Source organism: Bicyclus anynana, chromosome 10 (genome assembly GCF_947172395.1).
Source record: "Bicyclus anynana chromosome 10, ilBicAnyn1.1, whole genome shotgun sequence".
In the NCBI taxonomy this organism is placed as follows: domain Eukaryota; kingdom Metazoa; phylum Arthropoda; class Insecta; order Lepidoptera; family Nymphalidae; genus Bicyclus; species Bicyclus anynana.
The window spans coordinates 14,463,094-14,481,969 of NC_069092.1; the positions used below are offsets into that span (position 1 = coordinate 14,463,094).

Below are 18,876 nucleotides of genomic sequence, written 5' to 3' on the forward strand. Positions count from 1 at the left end.
AATACAAGTTATTATTTACGACGTATAATAATATAACTTTACCTAAAATCATATAACCATAAATCTAATAATACTCGTAAAAAATAAAACTTGAAATTTTATCTAAGTAACTTTGATTCATTAATTAGTAAATAATACTTTATTCTGTAAGTTGATTATTTAAATGCTCTGATAGTCTTTTATTACTACAAATACCTAATACTACTAAAATATGGAGTCATGGAAATATGCTCATACAGTCAACATTGAAACATTTAAAAGGAATAAAATATTTAGAATAAGTATTAACTTTGATCATAGTTGAATTATTTTTTTACATAGGTACCAGTAGTTATGTGCAAGACTTAACATTTCTACCTTAAACACAATTAAAAAGGTACTACGGTAATTATTCAAAGATTTTGTTTACACATAGAATACCTCTATGTAAAGCAAGCGAGACCAACTTCAATCTTGAACATCTGCTGCGGTCTGCCGACGTCCCTCACCGCCACGTCAAGAAGTGGCAGTCGACCTGCCTTGTCCGACTCGTACTGGACCACTGTTTTCGCCCATTCTTGTTTCTTGTACTGTAATTCAAATAATTGACTGAATATTTGCAATATCTTTTAAATATGACCAATATTCCCATCCCATTCCTCTCAAACTAGTCGGGAAAGACTGTATTAGGAGTGGGTACGAATAGACCAACGGGGTGGGGTCTAACCACTACCCCTCAGTGATGAGTTCGACCGCTCGTACCGTTGATTTTTGATTTTTAAAACACATATTTGAAGAATATGTAATAGTAGAGCAATTTCGTGGAAGTAACAGTGTATCTACGATTATTATTATCAGAGATAAAAGGACTTCTTTGCGGCGGTGCCGTGGATCGCTCAAAAACGATTAACTGCACAATAAGTTATGATGTCATGATTTCGTAAAATTATAGATTCGTCGCGTTTAAACAAACTTACTATAGTGATGATGACAGTTTTTTTGAATTTTGAATATATTAGGAGTATGCTAATAGTAAAGCAATTTTGTGACAGTAACAGGATATCTGCGTTAATAACTTTCGTTGCTACAGAGATTTAAAGGGTCATATTTGCGCCACTATTTATTTATTTTGCAAACATACAGACAATCTTTGCTTTTTACGTTTTTATTTATCCGAGTGTCTCATAAAAATCAATATATTCAAACCTGGTCAAGGTCATCATCCCCATTCCGTTTGTTATTTGTGCTTTTATGATATTTAATCTCGGAAAGTTTTCATTCCGAGATTTAAAATCATAAAAACACAAACTAACTGTGAAAACTGGAGTAAATATCTTACCTGACACTCGTCCAATAGAGCCTTATATCTGAGCCTGTTGTTAGCTTTCGGTAAAACCTCCGCGTCAGTGTAAGCGAGCAACTTCAGACCGTGTTTGTAATTCCTCGTCGCGGGGTCGTAGTAGCCGATCATATTGTGACAATGCAGCGTCACATTCTGTACCGCCTTCATTGATAGGAGTTGGAGATACGTGAGTTGGCTGTGGTCCGCTTTATATGAGATCTGTGAAAGATAGTTCAACAACTCAGAGATTATGATGATGATATAATCTTATATGAGAGACTATTCTCAAACAAATACTGTCAATTTCTAGGTACTATAATCTAAACCAAACTGGTTAATAGAATTATATAATTCTTCATCTCGTTATGCTTAATCTAGCGCTTGCTAGTTTAAGTATGTGATCGAAATGGTTTTTCCGAGAAATACTTTCGAGTCTTAATAATTGGTGAACACACATAAAAAAAAAAGATTCCGACAAATTGATAACCTCCTCCTTTTTTTGAAGTCGGTTAAAAACAAATTCCATATTATACCTATTGTAATTAGCATTATTCGTTAAAAATTTGTTAGAGACATTAATAGAAAAACTTCATTGTAATAATTTAATCCTACAAGTTTTTTTTTATATTTGTATTAAAGCAAGTAAACAAATAGCTTTTATAACACATTAGAATGTCATCGTACTTAATAATAAACTTTAAACCTTTTTGTAATTTGTGAGAGCACTATCTTTAAATTCATGGCTTACCGTAAACCCGTTATCCAGTTCACTTAGCCACGCTTCGTTCTTTCCAGTGTGTGTTAGCTCTTCAGACATCATCGGCTTAGGGAACACGCAGCTTGCACCGTTTGGCATGTCACAGTGTACCAGTATTGCGTCGTTTATGTCTCCTCCGTTAGGATCTATCCAGTACTGACCTGAATGTAGAATGTTATCTATATTAGTTGCCCATCACTCAGTTTAAGGACTTACTCATCTCATTTGATTGATTACGTATGAAACAAATCTGAAGGTAGACTTAGATCTACATAGTCAAGGAAGCCCTAGTTAGTTGTTCATTATTTGACTATTAACTGAATTGTCTGTAAAGAAAAGTTCGCACTCATCTGAATGATGAGTCTAATTAGACTTTTGGATTATCTAGAATTAGGATGTAAGTAAACACCATTCACTTGTCAGAGTTTTCTCTTCAGAGAAAGATCTCAGAAAATCAGAGCATTCGAATCTTAATGATATGTCAAAGTAGACCAGTTTTGGTATAGTTCAAGTTTGGATACATATTAGGAAAAGGATTAAGTATGTTATTTATTTTTTTGTAATCTTTTAATAACACTAACTTTATTATACTTACCACTTTCATATTCAGGATGATGATACAATATATCGCCACATGTCTTAGCAGGCGCTTCCTTGGAACCGTCTGGTTTTAAGAATTTATCGAGAGACACTTTGAGTCGTTCGTAAGCTTTCATAACGATGCTCTTCTTTTCCGCCGCAGTCATGTCATCTTTGAAGAATCTTGGAGGCATTATGTTTGGATCATCACCTAACGGGTCTGGTCCTTTGATGGAACCTTTAAATTAATCAAATAAAATGATAATTTTAGTCGAATCAAATCATTATATACTATTCTCATAATTTATGAAGTCTTCTTTTCCATCGATTAAGTTATTTGCTGAGAACCTTAATCATTAATCTGTTTACTAATTAAACATAGGCGGAAAGGACTGACAATACTATATTAACTGATTACGGTGTTTACTATACCGAGACAGGTACCGAGAAATTTAACTATAATACTGTTAATTGCGACGATACAATCTTAAAATGTATGTCAGTAATTAGAATGGTATGATATGTAACGACTAAAGTTATCAGACTAGTCTAGGCACCAAGGCGACAAACTCTCACAATTTTGTCAAAGATAATCACTTACTCAACTAATAAATATACAATTAGAGCTGATCTATGACTCTCATCAGCCAAAAGGCTGCATTGGTCAGATGTAACAGTACGTTATATACGAGACGTTTTATACAATGTTACCTTGTTGAAGCATAGCAGCAATAGCGGCAGCATCATATGCAAGTCCTTCTCCCGCTGGACCGGGGGGTCCCGGTGGACCCGCGGGTCCTGGGGCGCCATGCCGTCCTGGTTCACCAGGAGAACCGCGACCACCAGGTGGACCCACAGGACCTTGTGGACCAATGCTTCCATCACGGCCAGGCGGACCTATTGACAGAATTGCAAAATTAGTGTATTCAGGATCCTAATCACTAATAAATAATTTGGTTTACGAACTATTAATGACCTATTATAACGGTCCATAATAGGGTCATGCTCATCCCTCTCTTGTTATAAAAGTGGATATATTATGGAGCTTAGACCACGACGCTGCTCCAAAGGGCCATAGGGTGATAACGTTTCACTCTTGTAATGATCACTAGCAGATGTTAATGATAGTAATAAGTAGTTTAATGAGCTTATCTGAGGCACAAGAGCTTAACACCACCAACTTTTCAACTCCGAACTGAATTTTTTTAATGACATTTTCTTGGAAGAATGAAAAGCTTCAGCCCAATCCCAGGACCTCATGATCTGAAGTCACATATTAACTGTTATTAATAAAAAAAACATATTATAATTGTACTACGATATTAATATTATTTTTACCTCTCGCTCCCGAATCACCGTCTTTTCCAGGCGGTCCCATTGGCCCTGGTAGTCCTCTGTCCCCAGTTCTCCCTTGGGCACCAACCATTCCAGGTAATCCGGGTAAGCCTGCGTGACCTTTAGCTCCATCTGCTCCTGATTCTCCACGTTCTCCTTTGATACCATCTACCCCAGGTGGGCCTTGTTTTCCTGTGGGGCCCTGGCGTCCTTCAATGCCTGCTGGCCCAGATTCTCCTCTTGGACCTCTTTCACCAGTGGGTCCGGGCGGCCCAGATGAACCAGGAGGACCCTTAAATAATAAAAAAACGCACTCTTTCACTGTATTGTTTTAAAGATTCTTATTTCTAAAGATGATATGCAGACCAATTGTTTCGATAATGTAAATTCCTAAGAAAACTAAAACTGTTAATCGTATTGATGTAAATACACAAATTAATCATTAATTAGTTTTACTGACCTGCAATCCTGAAGGTCCTGGGAGTCCAGATTGTCCGGGTTGTCCCACTGGTCCCTTATCTCCCGGTCTTCCAGGTATACCAGGCTGACCAAGTTTACCCGGACGACCTTCTGGTCCAGGTTCACCCATTGGTCCAGGAGGTCCTTGCAGTCCAGGAGCACCAGTATGTCCAGGTGTTCCGTCTGCACCTGGCTTGCCAGGAGCTCCACTTTCACCCTGCGAGTATATAGCAACAATAATCAATAAATAATAAACAATACTTTAACAGAGCTATTTAATCTGTATTACAGTTACTTAACTAAGACTGGTCCGTCAATTTGATTGTATCATGTTGTATACATATTTGTAACTTTTAGGCAACTTCAAAAAATATTTATAAAATACTGACCTGCGTTCCTCTTAATCCCTGTGCTCCAGGCGGACCAACTAGACCTGGTATACCACTTGGTCCTCTCTCCCCTGCTGGACCAGTGGAACCAGGTGGTCCTTGAGGTCCGGTATCTCCTTCGCTGCCTCTCTCACCCTTTACTCCCTCAGGTCCTGGAGATCCAGTCAATCCTTGAGGTCCAGCAGGGCCTGGTCTTCCTGCGTCACCTGAAGCTCCTTTTGCGCCAGGTATACCAGGTGACCCAGCTGGACCTTGGCTTCCTTGAGGACCCTGTTAGAACATTACAAACATAAAAATAATTCTATATAATATACAGAGACCGATAAGAAAATTACATCAAACTTATAAATGTTGTTTTTGATCAGTATTACTTACAGGTGGTCCTAAATCTCCTGGCCTACCCGCTAGTCCCATGTGACCAATATCACCTTTAAGCCCTTGTTCACCCCGAGCTCCTTTAGCTCCTGCTTGCCCGGGTAAGCCTCGCAGGCCTGGCTCTCCCGGAATTCCTGATAAATCAATTTGAAAGTTATATTATAGGATCCAATAAATCTCACGAACGTAATATGCATGAAAAACTTGATGAATGATAAATATTTTAAATGTTTTTATACTGTGTCTAAAGAGTAACCGTAAACGCGAATTTCTAAGGAATTGAAACAGTTGTACAGTAGTGCCACTAGATGGCGCCCTTTCAGTTCCATTTTTTATCTAATTTTTCCAAATATAATTGAAAACTTGTATTTACCTGGATTACCCGGACTTCCTTGTTGTCCTTTAGCCCCAGCATAACCTCGATCTCCTTTTAATCCTGGCATGCCAGTTAGCCCTGGTGGACCAGGTAAGCCTGACGCTCCTTGGGGACCCGATTGTCCACGCTCGCCTGTTGACCCGGGTGCTCCTGGCTCACCAGGAATCCCTGGTGCCCCCGGCTCACCCCTTTCAGCAGGTTCACCCGGTGGTCCAGTCAGTCCAATTGGACCTTGTGGACCTTGTTCTCCTTGTCGACCTAAAAGCATTTTGAATATAAGCATAATTAAGACTATTAGACGCTTAAAAGTTAAATATCTCAAAGGGATTATTTTTGACATTATTTTCGTCGAAATTCCCAAATGGGGGGAATTTCCCCAGACTTTTAACCATTATCGTCATATTTCTACCAATTTACGCAAACGTTTTTAAAATTATATAAAAATCTTCTTCACGGCTCACTGTATTTTCATGCGGTTTTCATTTATTGGTTTAAACCGCATGAAAATTCGTTACCTTGATTTTTTTTTACTATTTTTTAGACAAACAGACGCGGTGTCTCAAACGGTGAGTGAAAAATATTGTGAGGAAACCAGCTTATCTGAGAATTGACCTAATTATCGATGCGTGTAAAGTCTGCCAATCTACATTGTGCCAGCGTGGTGAATAATAAGCCTAACTCCTCTCATTCTGAGATGAGACTCGTGTTCAACACTGAATCAAATATAGGATGTTAATGATGAATTAAGAAGAAGATAGTCATAACTGTAATATTATTGTTCCGATAGTCGTTTCAGTCAATGGCCGTATAGCAAAAAGCTTCGACCAACACCATAAGAAGCTTTCGCTTAAATGCTGGATCAAGGGTCGGATACAGAAGTTGTTGTTGTTGTTAAATGTTGTTAAATTTTAGAAAAGGGAAAATTAAATAAATGAGATTGTAATATTTTAGCAACACAAATACCTGTTGGCCCTTCAGGTCCTTGTGGTCCCGCTGAGCCTCTTTCTCCCTTTTCGCCAGACAAACCAGTTAAGCCACGTGGACCAGGTAATCCCATTGCTCCCATTGGACCAGGGTGACCTTTACTACCCCGTGGACCTTCTTGACCCTGTAAAAATAAATAAATAAATTACTGAGGATTTTTATGTTTTATAATTTATAGAATCTATGTAATTAGATCAGTAAATAATGAATTAATTTAATTCAAAAGAGCAACAAATAAACTACGAGTTAAGAATTATAATCTACTCAATAAAATTAGTTATTATTAGATGCACAAAATATTTACCGGTGGGCCGTCAAGGCCTTGGGCACCCGCTTCGCCTTTTTCTCCTGGTGTTCCTGGTTGTCCCGGTATGCCTCTTTCACCAAGAAAACCACGTTCTCCCCGTGGCCCGGCAGCCCCTGGAGGTCCAGCCGGACCAGACACACCTGGTTCTCCATCTTTTCCTGGAGCACCGGCTAAGCCTGCACTTCCAGGCAGCCCCTAAAAATTTGCAAGCTTTAAGAATTCCTATATCAATGTACTTTAAGTCACTATACTCTCTACTCTTTCAACGGTCACTAGTTCGCTAGCGTAGTTCCAAATCCCGTGAAAATGCGATGATATAGCCTCCATGAGAATGTAGTTTTCTTTTGGTGAAATATTTTTTTAAATCTGTCTAGTAGTTTATGAATTTATTCTTTACGTACAAATAAATATACTTAATTTTCTTTTTATATAGTGAAGGGATATTTTATAATATTAGGGTATAATTTCATTAAGAATAATTAATATTTTTGTCAAGAAAAAAAGGGTAATTTAAAAAATAAGACTCACAGGGTAACCAGTGGGTCCGGTGGGACCTGTAGCCCCTCTTTCACCTGTAGGACCAACAGGGCCTTGTGGACCTTGGACGCCAGGACTACCATCACGCCCTGCATCACCTTTAGGACCAGATGGTCCAGGTTGTCCAACTTCACCATCTTTACCAGGTTCACCCTGAAATATTAAAGAAAAACTGAATAATGATTTATATCGCATAACATCAAAGTATAAAAGGTCATCATATTTTGTATTGGTACCTGCAAGCCACGTTCTCCTGGGCTGCCTATTAACCCTGGCTGTCCTTGTAACCCTTGCGGTCCTTGTTCACCCGGTCTACCATCAGCACCGGGTATACCCCTTTCTCCAGGATGCCCCGACTTGCCTGTAATTCCTGGCCTTCCAATCATACCTCTTGGTCCTGGCAGGCCCTGAGGTCCGTGCCTCCCTGCATCACCAGTACTTCCTTTTGGTCCAGGTAATCCAACACTTCCTCTTTCACCAGGTTGGCCTTTAGGACCTAACGGTCCATCTGCCCCTGGCAAACCTCTTAATCCTTGCAAACCTCTGTCGCCTTGAGGTCCAATATTACCAGCCGGCCCTCTCAAACCCCTCTTGCCACGTTTTCCTTCTGGTCCAAGGGCTCCCGGTAAACCACGAGGACCTGGACCTCCTGTCTCTCCACGCATTCCAGTTTCACCTTTTATACCACGGTCACCGGGTTGTCCCTAAAAGATATAATAATAGAATAATTTTAGACCTGTCTATTAATCTTATGTCTTTAAACGATCAAACTGCATCATAAAAAATACTCACCGGCATACCCTTCACTCCTGGTAATCCTGCATCACCAGCAACACCAGGTATGCCCCGAGGCCCTGGGAACCCTTGAGGTCCCGATGAACCAGCTTGACCCTGCACACCCTTTTCACCCGGAATACCATCTCGTCCAGCTAAGCCTGTCGGTCCAACTTCTCCAGGCTGACCAGGTCGTCCAGACTCACCTCTCGGGCCTTGCATACCCTGGCTTCCTTTGGGTCCTACTATGCCTTGTTCACCTTTAAGGCCTGGTGAACCAGGAAAGCCTGGAGAACCAGGTTTCCCAACGTTACCCTGGCAATAAATTAATAGTTGTTAGAAAGTTAATAAACTGACATATAATTTTAAAAGTGCGAAAAATTTAGCCATTGCTATGTTATATACCATAACTCCTGGGGCCCCTGGAGTTCCATCAACGCCTCGCATACCAGGCGGACCGATGGGGCCTTCACGACCTCTTTCACCTCGCGGTCCAACAGGGCCCTAAAACAGAAAGAAATTAATACCTACGTATAAAATGTATCATAAATTGGCATTGTGTCCTTAGATAAACCTTAGCATTTTTTTTAAATACACACCAAAGGTCCTGGTGGGCCCATTTGACCTGGCAATCCAGTTGGTCCCTTTTCGCCAGGCAATCCTTGTTCACCTTTTGCGCCATCTTTGCCATCAAAGCCTCTATGGCCCTTTAACCCTTGGATGCCTGGTACGCCTGGACTACCTCGAGAACCTGGTTGACCTGCCGCTCCCGAAGGACCGGGCTCACCATCCTCACCAGGGGATCCCTGAAATTGGTAAATATTATATGTTATAACGGCTTTGACTAACAACAAAACCGATATTATGTGCCAAGCGGGAAAACATACAACATTGCTATATGAAGATGCTTAATTATTATTTAATTTCACGGAATGATTTATACATAAAATTAACAGATTTCAGGTTACAACCCACACAAACTCATACAAATAAGTAAGGGCATTATATAATCGATACCGAAGCCAATTTTTTATTTTATTTTATGTCTGTCTGTTTGTCCGTATTTTTGTTGACCGAGCATCACGCTGAAAATGACCGTTGGCACGATGTGAGATCATAACACAAAGAGGGTTATAGGATACCTTTTGTCACGAAATTTAATTAGAAGAGGGTGAAACAGTGGTTGAAAGTCCTTCATTTTTCAAGTTACATATTTTGTAAAAATTTGTATGTGTACTACCAGAAAAACACTACTCTTGAAGTTTTTTTAATATAAATCTCGTTTTAAATTATATTTTTATAAAATGCTTTGTGGAGTATTATATTTATAAAAAAAAGCGAAAATATTTTATATAATTTTGACGGCCTCCGTGGCGCAGTAGTATGCGCGGTGGATTTAGAAGACGGAGGTCCTGGGTTCGATCCCCGGCTGGGCAGATTGAGATTTTCTTAATTTGTCCAAGTCTGGCTGGTGGGAGGCTTCGGCCAGTAGTTACCACCCTACCGGCAAAGACGTACCGCCAAGCGATTTAGCGTTCCGGTACGATGCCGTGTAGAAACCGAAAGGGGTGTGGATTTTCATCCTCCTCCTAACAAGTTAGCCCGCTTCCATCTTATCATCACTTACCATCAGGTGACATTGTAGTCAAGGGCTAACTTGTAAAGAATAAAAAAAAAATAATATTAATAGAATTAGGTGAAATAATAAAAATAAAAATTTAATATAATTAAAATTTGTATAAAAGTGCGCAGGGCTACACTAATATATATATATATATATATATATATATATATATATATATATATGTTTATGTTTACATCTTTTCCGGGAGGCCCTTGCGGTCCGCGTTCTCCCGCCGGACCAGGCTGTCCAGGAAGCCCCGCTTCACCAGGCTCTCCTCGAGGGCCTTGAAAACCTTGTGGACCTGGCGGGCCTTGTGGACCTGGAATGATATGCGTTTTTGTAATCATTGTTTTAGCTAACACCTGGCTTTCCATTCCAAGTTATTAACCCTTTATATAAGTTATTACCCTATATTTAAGTTTGAAATAGCTTTATAGCATTTCATTTTCTACTAATTTAATGTTAAAATGCGACAGAAGACGTTTTTCAGTTATTTTATAACTGAAAAACGTCTTCTGTCGCTTGTATCTAAAGTTGGTTTCATTTTTAGGGTTCCAAACGTGCGTAGTACAAAAACGGAACCCTTATTATGTTAATAAGATTGTAAAAAAAAAGATTAATAATGAAGATAATTGTAACCTGGTATTCCTCTTATTCCCGGCGAGCCGACCGATGCCTGCATATAGTGATAAGGATCGAACGCTGGACCTTTGTCGCCACCAGCCGCTGCTGCCAACTGAGCCAGATAAGCGTTCACCTGCATATTACCAGAATATTATTACAATTAAATTTTATTTATCGCTGTTATCACGAGCAAGCATGCAAGGTCTCTAGCCATGTTATAGGTATATCGATTCCTTTCTGCATTAGCTTCATTATCAGGCGATAGACGTCTAATGCTGGATATGTGCCTTATATAACGATTTCCAAACAACGCGATCTCAAGCCGTCAGCATCCAGCAACTCCCTGCAACCCGCTTGATGTACTCGGTCTACGTTGAAGATCGACCAACCCTGCGCTTTCCGGTGCGGGGTCGCCATTCTAATACATTGGGTCTTTAACCCCACCAGTCATCAAAAGGAAATTCGTTATCAATAGGACAAGTGACCCACCTATCAGTTTGATATGGTTTTCCCATACATTATTTAATTTTGAAAGCGTTAGCGATTGTAGAAAGTAACTTGGGCAGGTCACATGATGTCAAGTGATTACTGCCGCCCGGAATGAAAATTATAAAGGCGAAAGTTCGTGTGTATATTTGTTCCTCCTTTGCGCAGCAACTGAACCGATTTGGCTGAAATTTAGAATGGAAAAAGATTATACTGTTGATTACTCCTACTTTTCGTCTCGGAAAAATACATGGTTCCCGCGGGATTTGTGAAAAACTGAATTCCACGCGGTTGAAGTCGCGTGCGTCCGCTAGCTGTATATAATTCCAATATAGTGGAAATGTAAAGTGGAATTGGAAACCGCTAATGTGATGCTGTTTTTGGGAATTCGTATAAACCCCATATAAAACAGATAAGAAAAAACACGGCAGCGAGAAAATTAAAATAGAATTTAATGACTAAGAACTAAGTCGGTAGGTAATCAGATTTGCCATAAAACCTTTCAAAGAAATTGAATCACTCTTAGAGATTGAACAAAGATAAGTACCTACTTAAATTGAATGAATATCGCCTTCCTTACTTCAGCTAATTGAAGCAAAATATTTACCTTTAACTATGAAACTTTAGGATTCAAAGAGGATATCGAAATTAAAAAAAAAATACAAATTCTAACTTAACTTACACTTCCCGTCTCTAAAATTTTGATTTACCTATTGAAATCATTTTCGGATTTATGGTCAAATTTAGTTTTGAATAGTTTTTAGTGATGTTAAGCTTGTGGCGAACGTACTCTTTCGTTCGCCCACTTTAGGTTAGGCAATCTACATTCACATTCCAGATTCATTTCATATTTAGAATTCCCTCGACCGCGCATGCGTGGATATATTGTTTCGACCATTCATTAGATCTTAACCAGTCCTCCATTCCACATCGCATCATCTATTTGATAGTACTTTTATTTTCTATCCTTTTACAATTGTTACAATAAGTGAATGAATAAATATACCAAATATAAAACCTCCACGGCGATAAGCTCTTATGGCCAGTTTTATTACCTTCTGATAAGTGACGAATATTCTAACTTTTTTTAATATAATGAACTTTATTAGTCGAGGGCGTCCGCTAGTAATAATTTACCTACGAGTACACTATTAACTAAGTACACTGACAAAAATAAGCTATGTACTTACGTAAGAAGCTTGCAAATTACACACTACAGGTGCAGCATACGCAAAATAGTTGCTGTATACTTAGTAATGGTGTAGTTTACTGTGCCGTTAAGAAACAACACTAAAAAACAACAAACAACATGAGCTTGCATACAGCCTTAATGCCAGCTACAAGCGTAAATAGTTTTTGGTTTGCTACTAATTTTACGTATGGCTGTCCATTAGGCTAATTCACTAATTGTGACGTATGTTAGAAATTGAGATTCAATGTAAAAATTTGTTATTCGGTGTCTTCTGTGGGATCCTTTCGTGGATATCATACAGTAGGTATATCATATACTAGCTGCCGCCGCGCGATTTCAACCGCGTGGTTCTCGTTCTCGTAAGAATACGGGGATAATATATAGCCTATAGCCTTCCTCAATAAATGGGCTATCTAACACTGAAAGTATTTTTCAAATCGGATCAGTAGTTCCTGAGATTAACGCGTTCAAACAAACAAACTTTTCAGCTTTATAATATTAGTTTTCTCACTTGATTTGATTTGTTGTTTAATAGGTTGTTAATAAGGGCCAAATATCGTGATATATAGGCCAGCTGGATTCTTTTAAAGTGTCTGTGTACAACTTACATCAGGCATGGTTCCTACAGAGCCGGGTACGCCCGGGGCGCCGGGTACGCCGTTAACGCCAGGCGAGCCAGGCGGGCCGGGGGGTCCGTCTACACCCCGATCCCCCGCCACTCCTCTCACAGGAGGTGCGGGCACTGGACTGGGTCGTGATGGTGGCAACGGCACAGGTCGAGTGGTTGCGGGTGCTGGTGGAGTTACGAGTAAAATACATGTTTATAGCTCTATCAGTGGTTAATGTGGCTACAAATTACGAGGTCCTGAATTCGTCGTCTGGGTTGGGCTGTGAAATATTACAACTATTCTTTCTTTTAAGAAAATCATTATCACCATTAACATCTGATAATGATAGATAAAGAGAAAATCATTGCGACTCTTAGCCCGCTAACCTGCATTGGATACAAGTGAAATGTAGGATAGAAGTAAAATAATTGGTCTGGCAGACTGACCTCTTCCTTAAACTGTGGTAAATAATTTCACGGGGTTGCAAGTACCCCAACTTACTTTTGGCTGGGAGGCTTCGACAGTGGCTAGTTACCACCCTAACGGCAAAGGCGTACTGCCAAGCGATTTAGGGTTCTGGTAAAATCTGAAACGGGTGTGGATTTTCATCCTCCTCCTAATAAGTTAGCCCGCTTCCATCTTAGATTGCATCATCACTTACCATCAAGTAATAATCAGTCAAGGGCTAACTTGTAGAGAATAAAAAAAATATTCAATAAGTATTTCATGTCCCGACCTAGGGTCCATCCAAAGAACTCGTAATCCGAACCACAACACCAACTAAGGCGGACAAAAAGGTATGTACTTATTATAAAAACAAATTTTTAGCCGACGAAGGCGTTCGCAAGTCCTTATAAAATAGCTTGTTATCTTACAAGCCAGACAAGAAGGCAGCACGGAGCAGTTGACGCGGCCGGTGGAGCACTGGCAGAGCGTGCAGTTGTCGCGCTTCCACGTGTCCCCGTCGGCATACGTCCGACCCATGTCCAGGCAACTTCTCGCCGGCCCTGCCACCAACACTCAGATTATTTAGCCTCAATAGCGCAATGGTAAAGAGGACTGTCACTGATAGGCCATGGTTGTTACCCATACTCAAATGAAAACGCATTGAAAAACAATATTGATGACTTGATCCAGAGTTTAATTAATAATTTCATGACCATGGGGGTTTTAAAATTTTTTAGTTTTGTTTCAAAATGGTTACCTAACTACTCGTAGGTAAAATATGATTGTGGTGAAATTTTTTTACTATAGTTGAACTGGCAAAAATCGTCAAACATACACGTATTGTAGAACACATAATCTTATTTTATACCAAATTTGTAAGAAGATCTTTAATCGTAAAACAACTGATTTCGGATGTTTTTTTTATAAACACCATTACGTAGCTGGATAACTCGATTTTTTATAGCATTACAGTGGGAAATAAATTTTTTGATTGTTAACGATGGTATTTATATAAAAAAATACTTACATGAAAAATATTGTTAGATACAAATGGATACTTACTGACTGTGGATCCGATGAAATCCCGTTCAGCAAGTATAGCTATAAATTAAAAAAAATATTATGTAACCCAATGTCATTATGTACAACATCCATTTTTTTCAAGTTTTTCATCCAATTAACAAAAAATTGATGATAATACGAATAAAACCGGTTAAAAGTAAAATGGTAAATGCTTCTATGGCACATCTGTCGAAATGCAGTCACTGTTGACAGTTTCGTCCAGATCCTACACCACATTACATATTCCATCAGCTCCGGCTGTAAAATTCAAGGGCTTTCTAAGGATTATCTTTAATATGCAAATAAATAAATATTCGAGAAAGAGGTGAACCACCGAATCCAGCTCGGCTGTGCAGCGTTCGGGAAACTCCGCGACAACTTTACGTCCAAAACTTCTCAGTATCTGAAGACGAAAGTCTTCGAACGTGCGTGTTGCCAGTAATGATGGATCCTATGGATCCGATACTTGGTCGCTAACTATGGGCCTTATTAGAAGGCTCGAAGTCACTCAGCGGGCGATGGAGCAGGTTATGCTTGGAGTTTTTCTGCGTGATCGAATCAGAAATGAGGAGATCCGCAGATGAACCAAAGTCACAGACATAGCTCAACGAGTCGTGAAGTTGAAGTGGCAATGGGAGGCCCCATAGTTCAAAGCCGAAGAATGTTGAAGTTTTTTTTTTTATTCTTTACAGTTAGCCCTCGATTACAATCTCACCTGATGGTAAGTCATAATGCAATCTAAGATGGAAGCGGGCTAACTTGTTAGGAGTAGGATGAAAATCCACACCCCTATCGGTTTCTACACGACATCGTACCGGAACGCTAAATCGCTTGGCGGTACGTCTTTGTCGGTAGGGTAGTAACTACCGGCCGAAGCCTCCCACCAGCCAGAAGGTGGTGAGGCCGTTGTGTTAGGAAATCCATGCAAGAGGTCTATGTCTATTAGTGGACGTCCATCGGCTGATAATGATAATGACGTCGAAATAAATATAATTCACAGAAAACAATATAATATTACAAATATCAATTAAAATTTGGCAAAGAACCATCCTCACCATTGTCATCTTCACCAAAAGGATTGTAATCGTCATAGTTTATGAGATCAGGTTCCTGCGCCTGAGGCAGCTCCTCCCGAACGTCCACCAGATCCTTGCAGGCTGCTGGAAGCGCCAGCAGCGCGAGACAGGCAACTCCTGTCTGCCACATCGTCTACTTGTTCTGTTCTGTAAATAATCACAATAAAACGATATTTTTTGAGAATATTTGCCATATTTTTTTAAACATGACCAATATTCCCGTTTCTCTTTCCCGGGAAAAAGTAATGGCCCCCTTTACCATTGAGCTATTGAGGCTTAAATTAAAAGCCATCAAAGTTCTGGTTCGTTCTATGATTTATTCTTCTATGAATAGCATGGTGGGTCTAAGCTTCATATCCCCTCTCGTAAAAGGAGGAAACACTGGCCTGTAGTGGGATTTTGTAACAGGCTATTATAATGATGATTATAAATTTTTCGATTACAACAATTATTAATAAAAAAAAAATTAATTAAAAAATACAATGAGGTTTCATAGTTATTACTATTATAAGTTCTTCCTAAGTTCATAAACTTATTAACTGTTAGTCACTAACGAACTCTCAGGTACAAAGTAAGAAAGAAATCACAGATAATGGTCCAAGTCTCCGAGGAGACGCTCGTTGGTCAACAATGAAATCTCCAGGAACCGAAACAGTTACAAAATTAGACCATCTACCAGTCAAATATGAAATAGTATCATCCAATTACTCGTACACGAATACGCTAAAACTGTCCCCTACTTTTCTCGTTCTATGAATGTGACCCAGTAACCTGTATCTGGCACCAACGAACATATGTCTGAATAAAGTTGACAGTACCAATTGGCGCCTACAGTAATTAATTTTAGCGACAGATAGGCTGTTTGTTTGTGACCATCAAGTGGCTATGAATGTTTCACCTCCTTCATCACTCAGATTTGGGCAGTCGTTGACCTTTTGAATTGGCTCAATGCGTGGAATGTATTGATATTCAATTGTTTATACGCACGTGTTCAGAAGGAATTTTTATCATTATGTACATCAATATCATCAATATATATAAATAAAATATACGTGTCAGTTTGTGATTTCAATATAAGTAACTGTGTTTTCTTAAATTATTTACACGATACTAAAACACAATCAAGCATTTTTTTCTTTCTCTCTGTCTATTTGCCTGACTGTGTCTGTCTTTCGGTTTTTCTGGAATGGCTGAACCGATTTTAATACATACATTACCTACTTTACAAGGCTTACACTAAGTAAAATAGAGAAGGGCATTGAACAACATAAAGGCTAAGTTTTATCCCGGAAAAATCCACGGTTCTCGCAGAATTTGTTTGAATAAAACAGAATTTCTGCGGGCGTCCGCTATTTTATGAATAAGTTTATAAAATCGAAACCTACGTCTCATCATCTTTGTCGGCCTTGTTTTTACCGACTTTAAAAATGGAGGAGGTTCGAAATTCGATTTCTAGAGATTTTGACCTAGGACCCTCCTCCAAAGAGAATTGACGCACTTAGACTTCTAAGTCTAGGTTGACTATATGACGATTATTATTAGACTAGCGGACAACTGTGACTTCGTTTGCGTGCAAATCAATGTAAGCTTTAAGCCCTATTTCAGCACTTTAGACAACAGATTTAACAAATTTTTAAAACTGTAACTCTAAAAATGAAGGACTTTCTATAAAAACTTTCAACCCCTATTTCACCCCCTTCTTATTTTATTATATTTTTTTTTTCGCAATAAAAAGTATCCTATAATCTTCTCCATATTATGGTCTTAAATTGTGCCTAGTTTCATTTGAGTTCCAGCGTGCTGCCCGAATAACAAAAAAACACAGACAGACAATAAATTAAAAGAAAAGTATTTTTAGCTTCAGTATCGATTATATAATGCCCCCAACAACAGAATGTACAGAATTCGTATTATAAGTATAACTTATAGATGGCGCCGTCGTCCGTTATGCCACGCTAACGTTTGTTGTTACAAATGGTATAAGTAAAATCTCAAATTGCGAATAAATGTATAGAATTCGACCAGTTTTATTATAAGTATAGATATTAATATTAATGATCGGAAACTACGACTTTAAACGTGCTCTTCGAGACACATGGATTAAACCCCGTCGAATTCTCAACTCAGTCCTGCTTACTGAGAATTTTGCGGCCTTAACTCTCCATAACAACTCTGATCTAAATCCATGTAACAACATTAATTAACGAAGTTCAAGATTATTAACATTGTATCCATTAACAACAAGTTCATCGAACAAATTCCACTCAATGAACTGATGAACTAAGTATTAAGGCTATTTACAATTCACTAATGTAATTAACTGATATAACTGACTTAATTCCTCAGTGCCTGAAGACAAAGTCTTCCAACAATGCGTATTGGCAATGATGACCATGTATGGTTCCAAGACTTGTTTGCTAACTATGCAACAAGAGGGCTCACAGAGTCGTACCACAAGCGATGAAAAGAGCTATGCATGATCGAATCAGAAATGAGAAGATCGCTAGAAAAATCAAAGTAACCGACATAGCTCAACAAGTGGCAATGCACGGGGCACATGGTTCGAAGAGTCAATGTCGAAGTGTTGATCGACCCCTAACCAGGACCCCTGACGACATCAAGCGAGTCGCAGGGCTTCGCTGGATACAGGCGGTTCAGAATTGTGATGTTTGGAAGTCCCTACAAAAGATTTACGTCCTGCTGTAGACGTTTATCGGCTGATATGATGATGATGATGATGTTCATACTTAAAAAATATATACGCGTCGAATTACGAACATTCCTCCTTTTTTTCGTCGGTTAAGCGCCTACATAAAATTTAAAGTTGATTATAAGGTAATCGCGTAGTCGCAAAGCTTCACACTAATTTGCCCAACTATTATTACCCTGCAATCCTCAACCTGACCAAACGTCGTTGTTATCACCCCATATTCGGCTCAATCCCTCTCATTCTCCTCTCAGAATGAGAGGGATTAGGCCAATACGCTGGCCCAATGCGGATTGGCAGACTTCACACACGCAGAGAATTAAGAAAATTCTCTGATATGCAGGTTTCCTCGCGATGTTTTTCTTTATCGTTTTAGACACGTGATATTTAATTTCTTAAAATGCACACAACTGAAATGTTGGAGTTGCATGCCCCTAACCGGATTCTAAACCACATTCTCCGGAATCGGAACCTTACTAATTAGTTACTTTACTACATTGTATCTTTAATATACTAAAAGCATTTAAGTTTCTTTTCTTTGAACAAACTAATCTTATATTAAAAAGAGCTTCTTTCCCTGTGACTCCATAACTAAAACCTTAGTAACCCTTTGGACTTGTATCACACTCAAATTCACCAACAAAATTTTACGTCGTTTTTTGAGGGGGACGAGATAAACTCACACATCAAAAAAATGTAACACCAATAAATATATTCTGTATCGTTACACTACACACAACTATAAATTGAAATCGTAATACACACAATGGTAATTGGTCTGAGATTACAACTAAACGAAAATCCTTACAATGGGAATATAATACAATAGTCCAACAGGGGAGGATCAAAATATGCGT

General features: G+C 39.0%; 1 protein-coding gene across 1 annotated transcript; it reads right to left on the reverse strand.

The window, feature by feature from the left end:
* Window positions 1-38: 38 nt before the first annotated feature.
* LOC112050353 (collagen alpha-1(I) chain) lies at window positions 39-15,455 on the reverse strand. Its single transcript, XM_052883784.1, is given in 23 exon segments — window positions 39-569; window positions 1,319-1,540; window positions 2,070-2,239; window positions 2,674-2,895; window positions 3,369-3,554; window positions 3,996-4,284; window positions 4,453-4,668; window positions 4,841-5,110; window positions 5,216-5,349; window positions 5,589-5,849; window positions 6,555-6,699; window positions 6,880-7,077; window positions 7,411-7,572; window positions 7,656-8,123; window positions 8,212-8,508; window positions 8,599-8,697; window positions 8,793-8,999; window positions 10,012-10,136; window positions 10,457-10,574; window positions 12,728-12,912; window positions 13,603-13,786; window positions 14,241-14,275; window positions 15,292-15,455. Coding segments are annotated over 23 exon segments (4,491 nt in total). The 5' UTR covers window positions 15,443-15,455; the 3' UTR covers window positions 39-422.
* Between the last annotated feature and the right edge of the window lie 3,421 nt (window positions 15,456-18,876).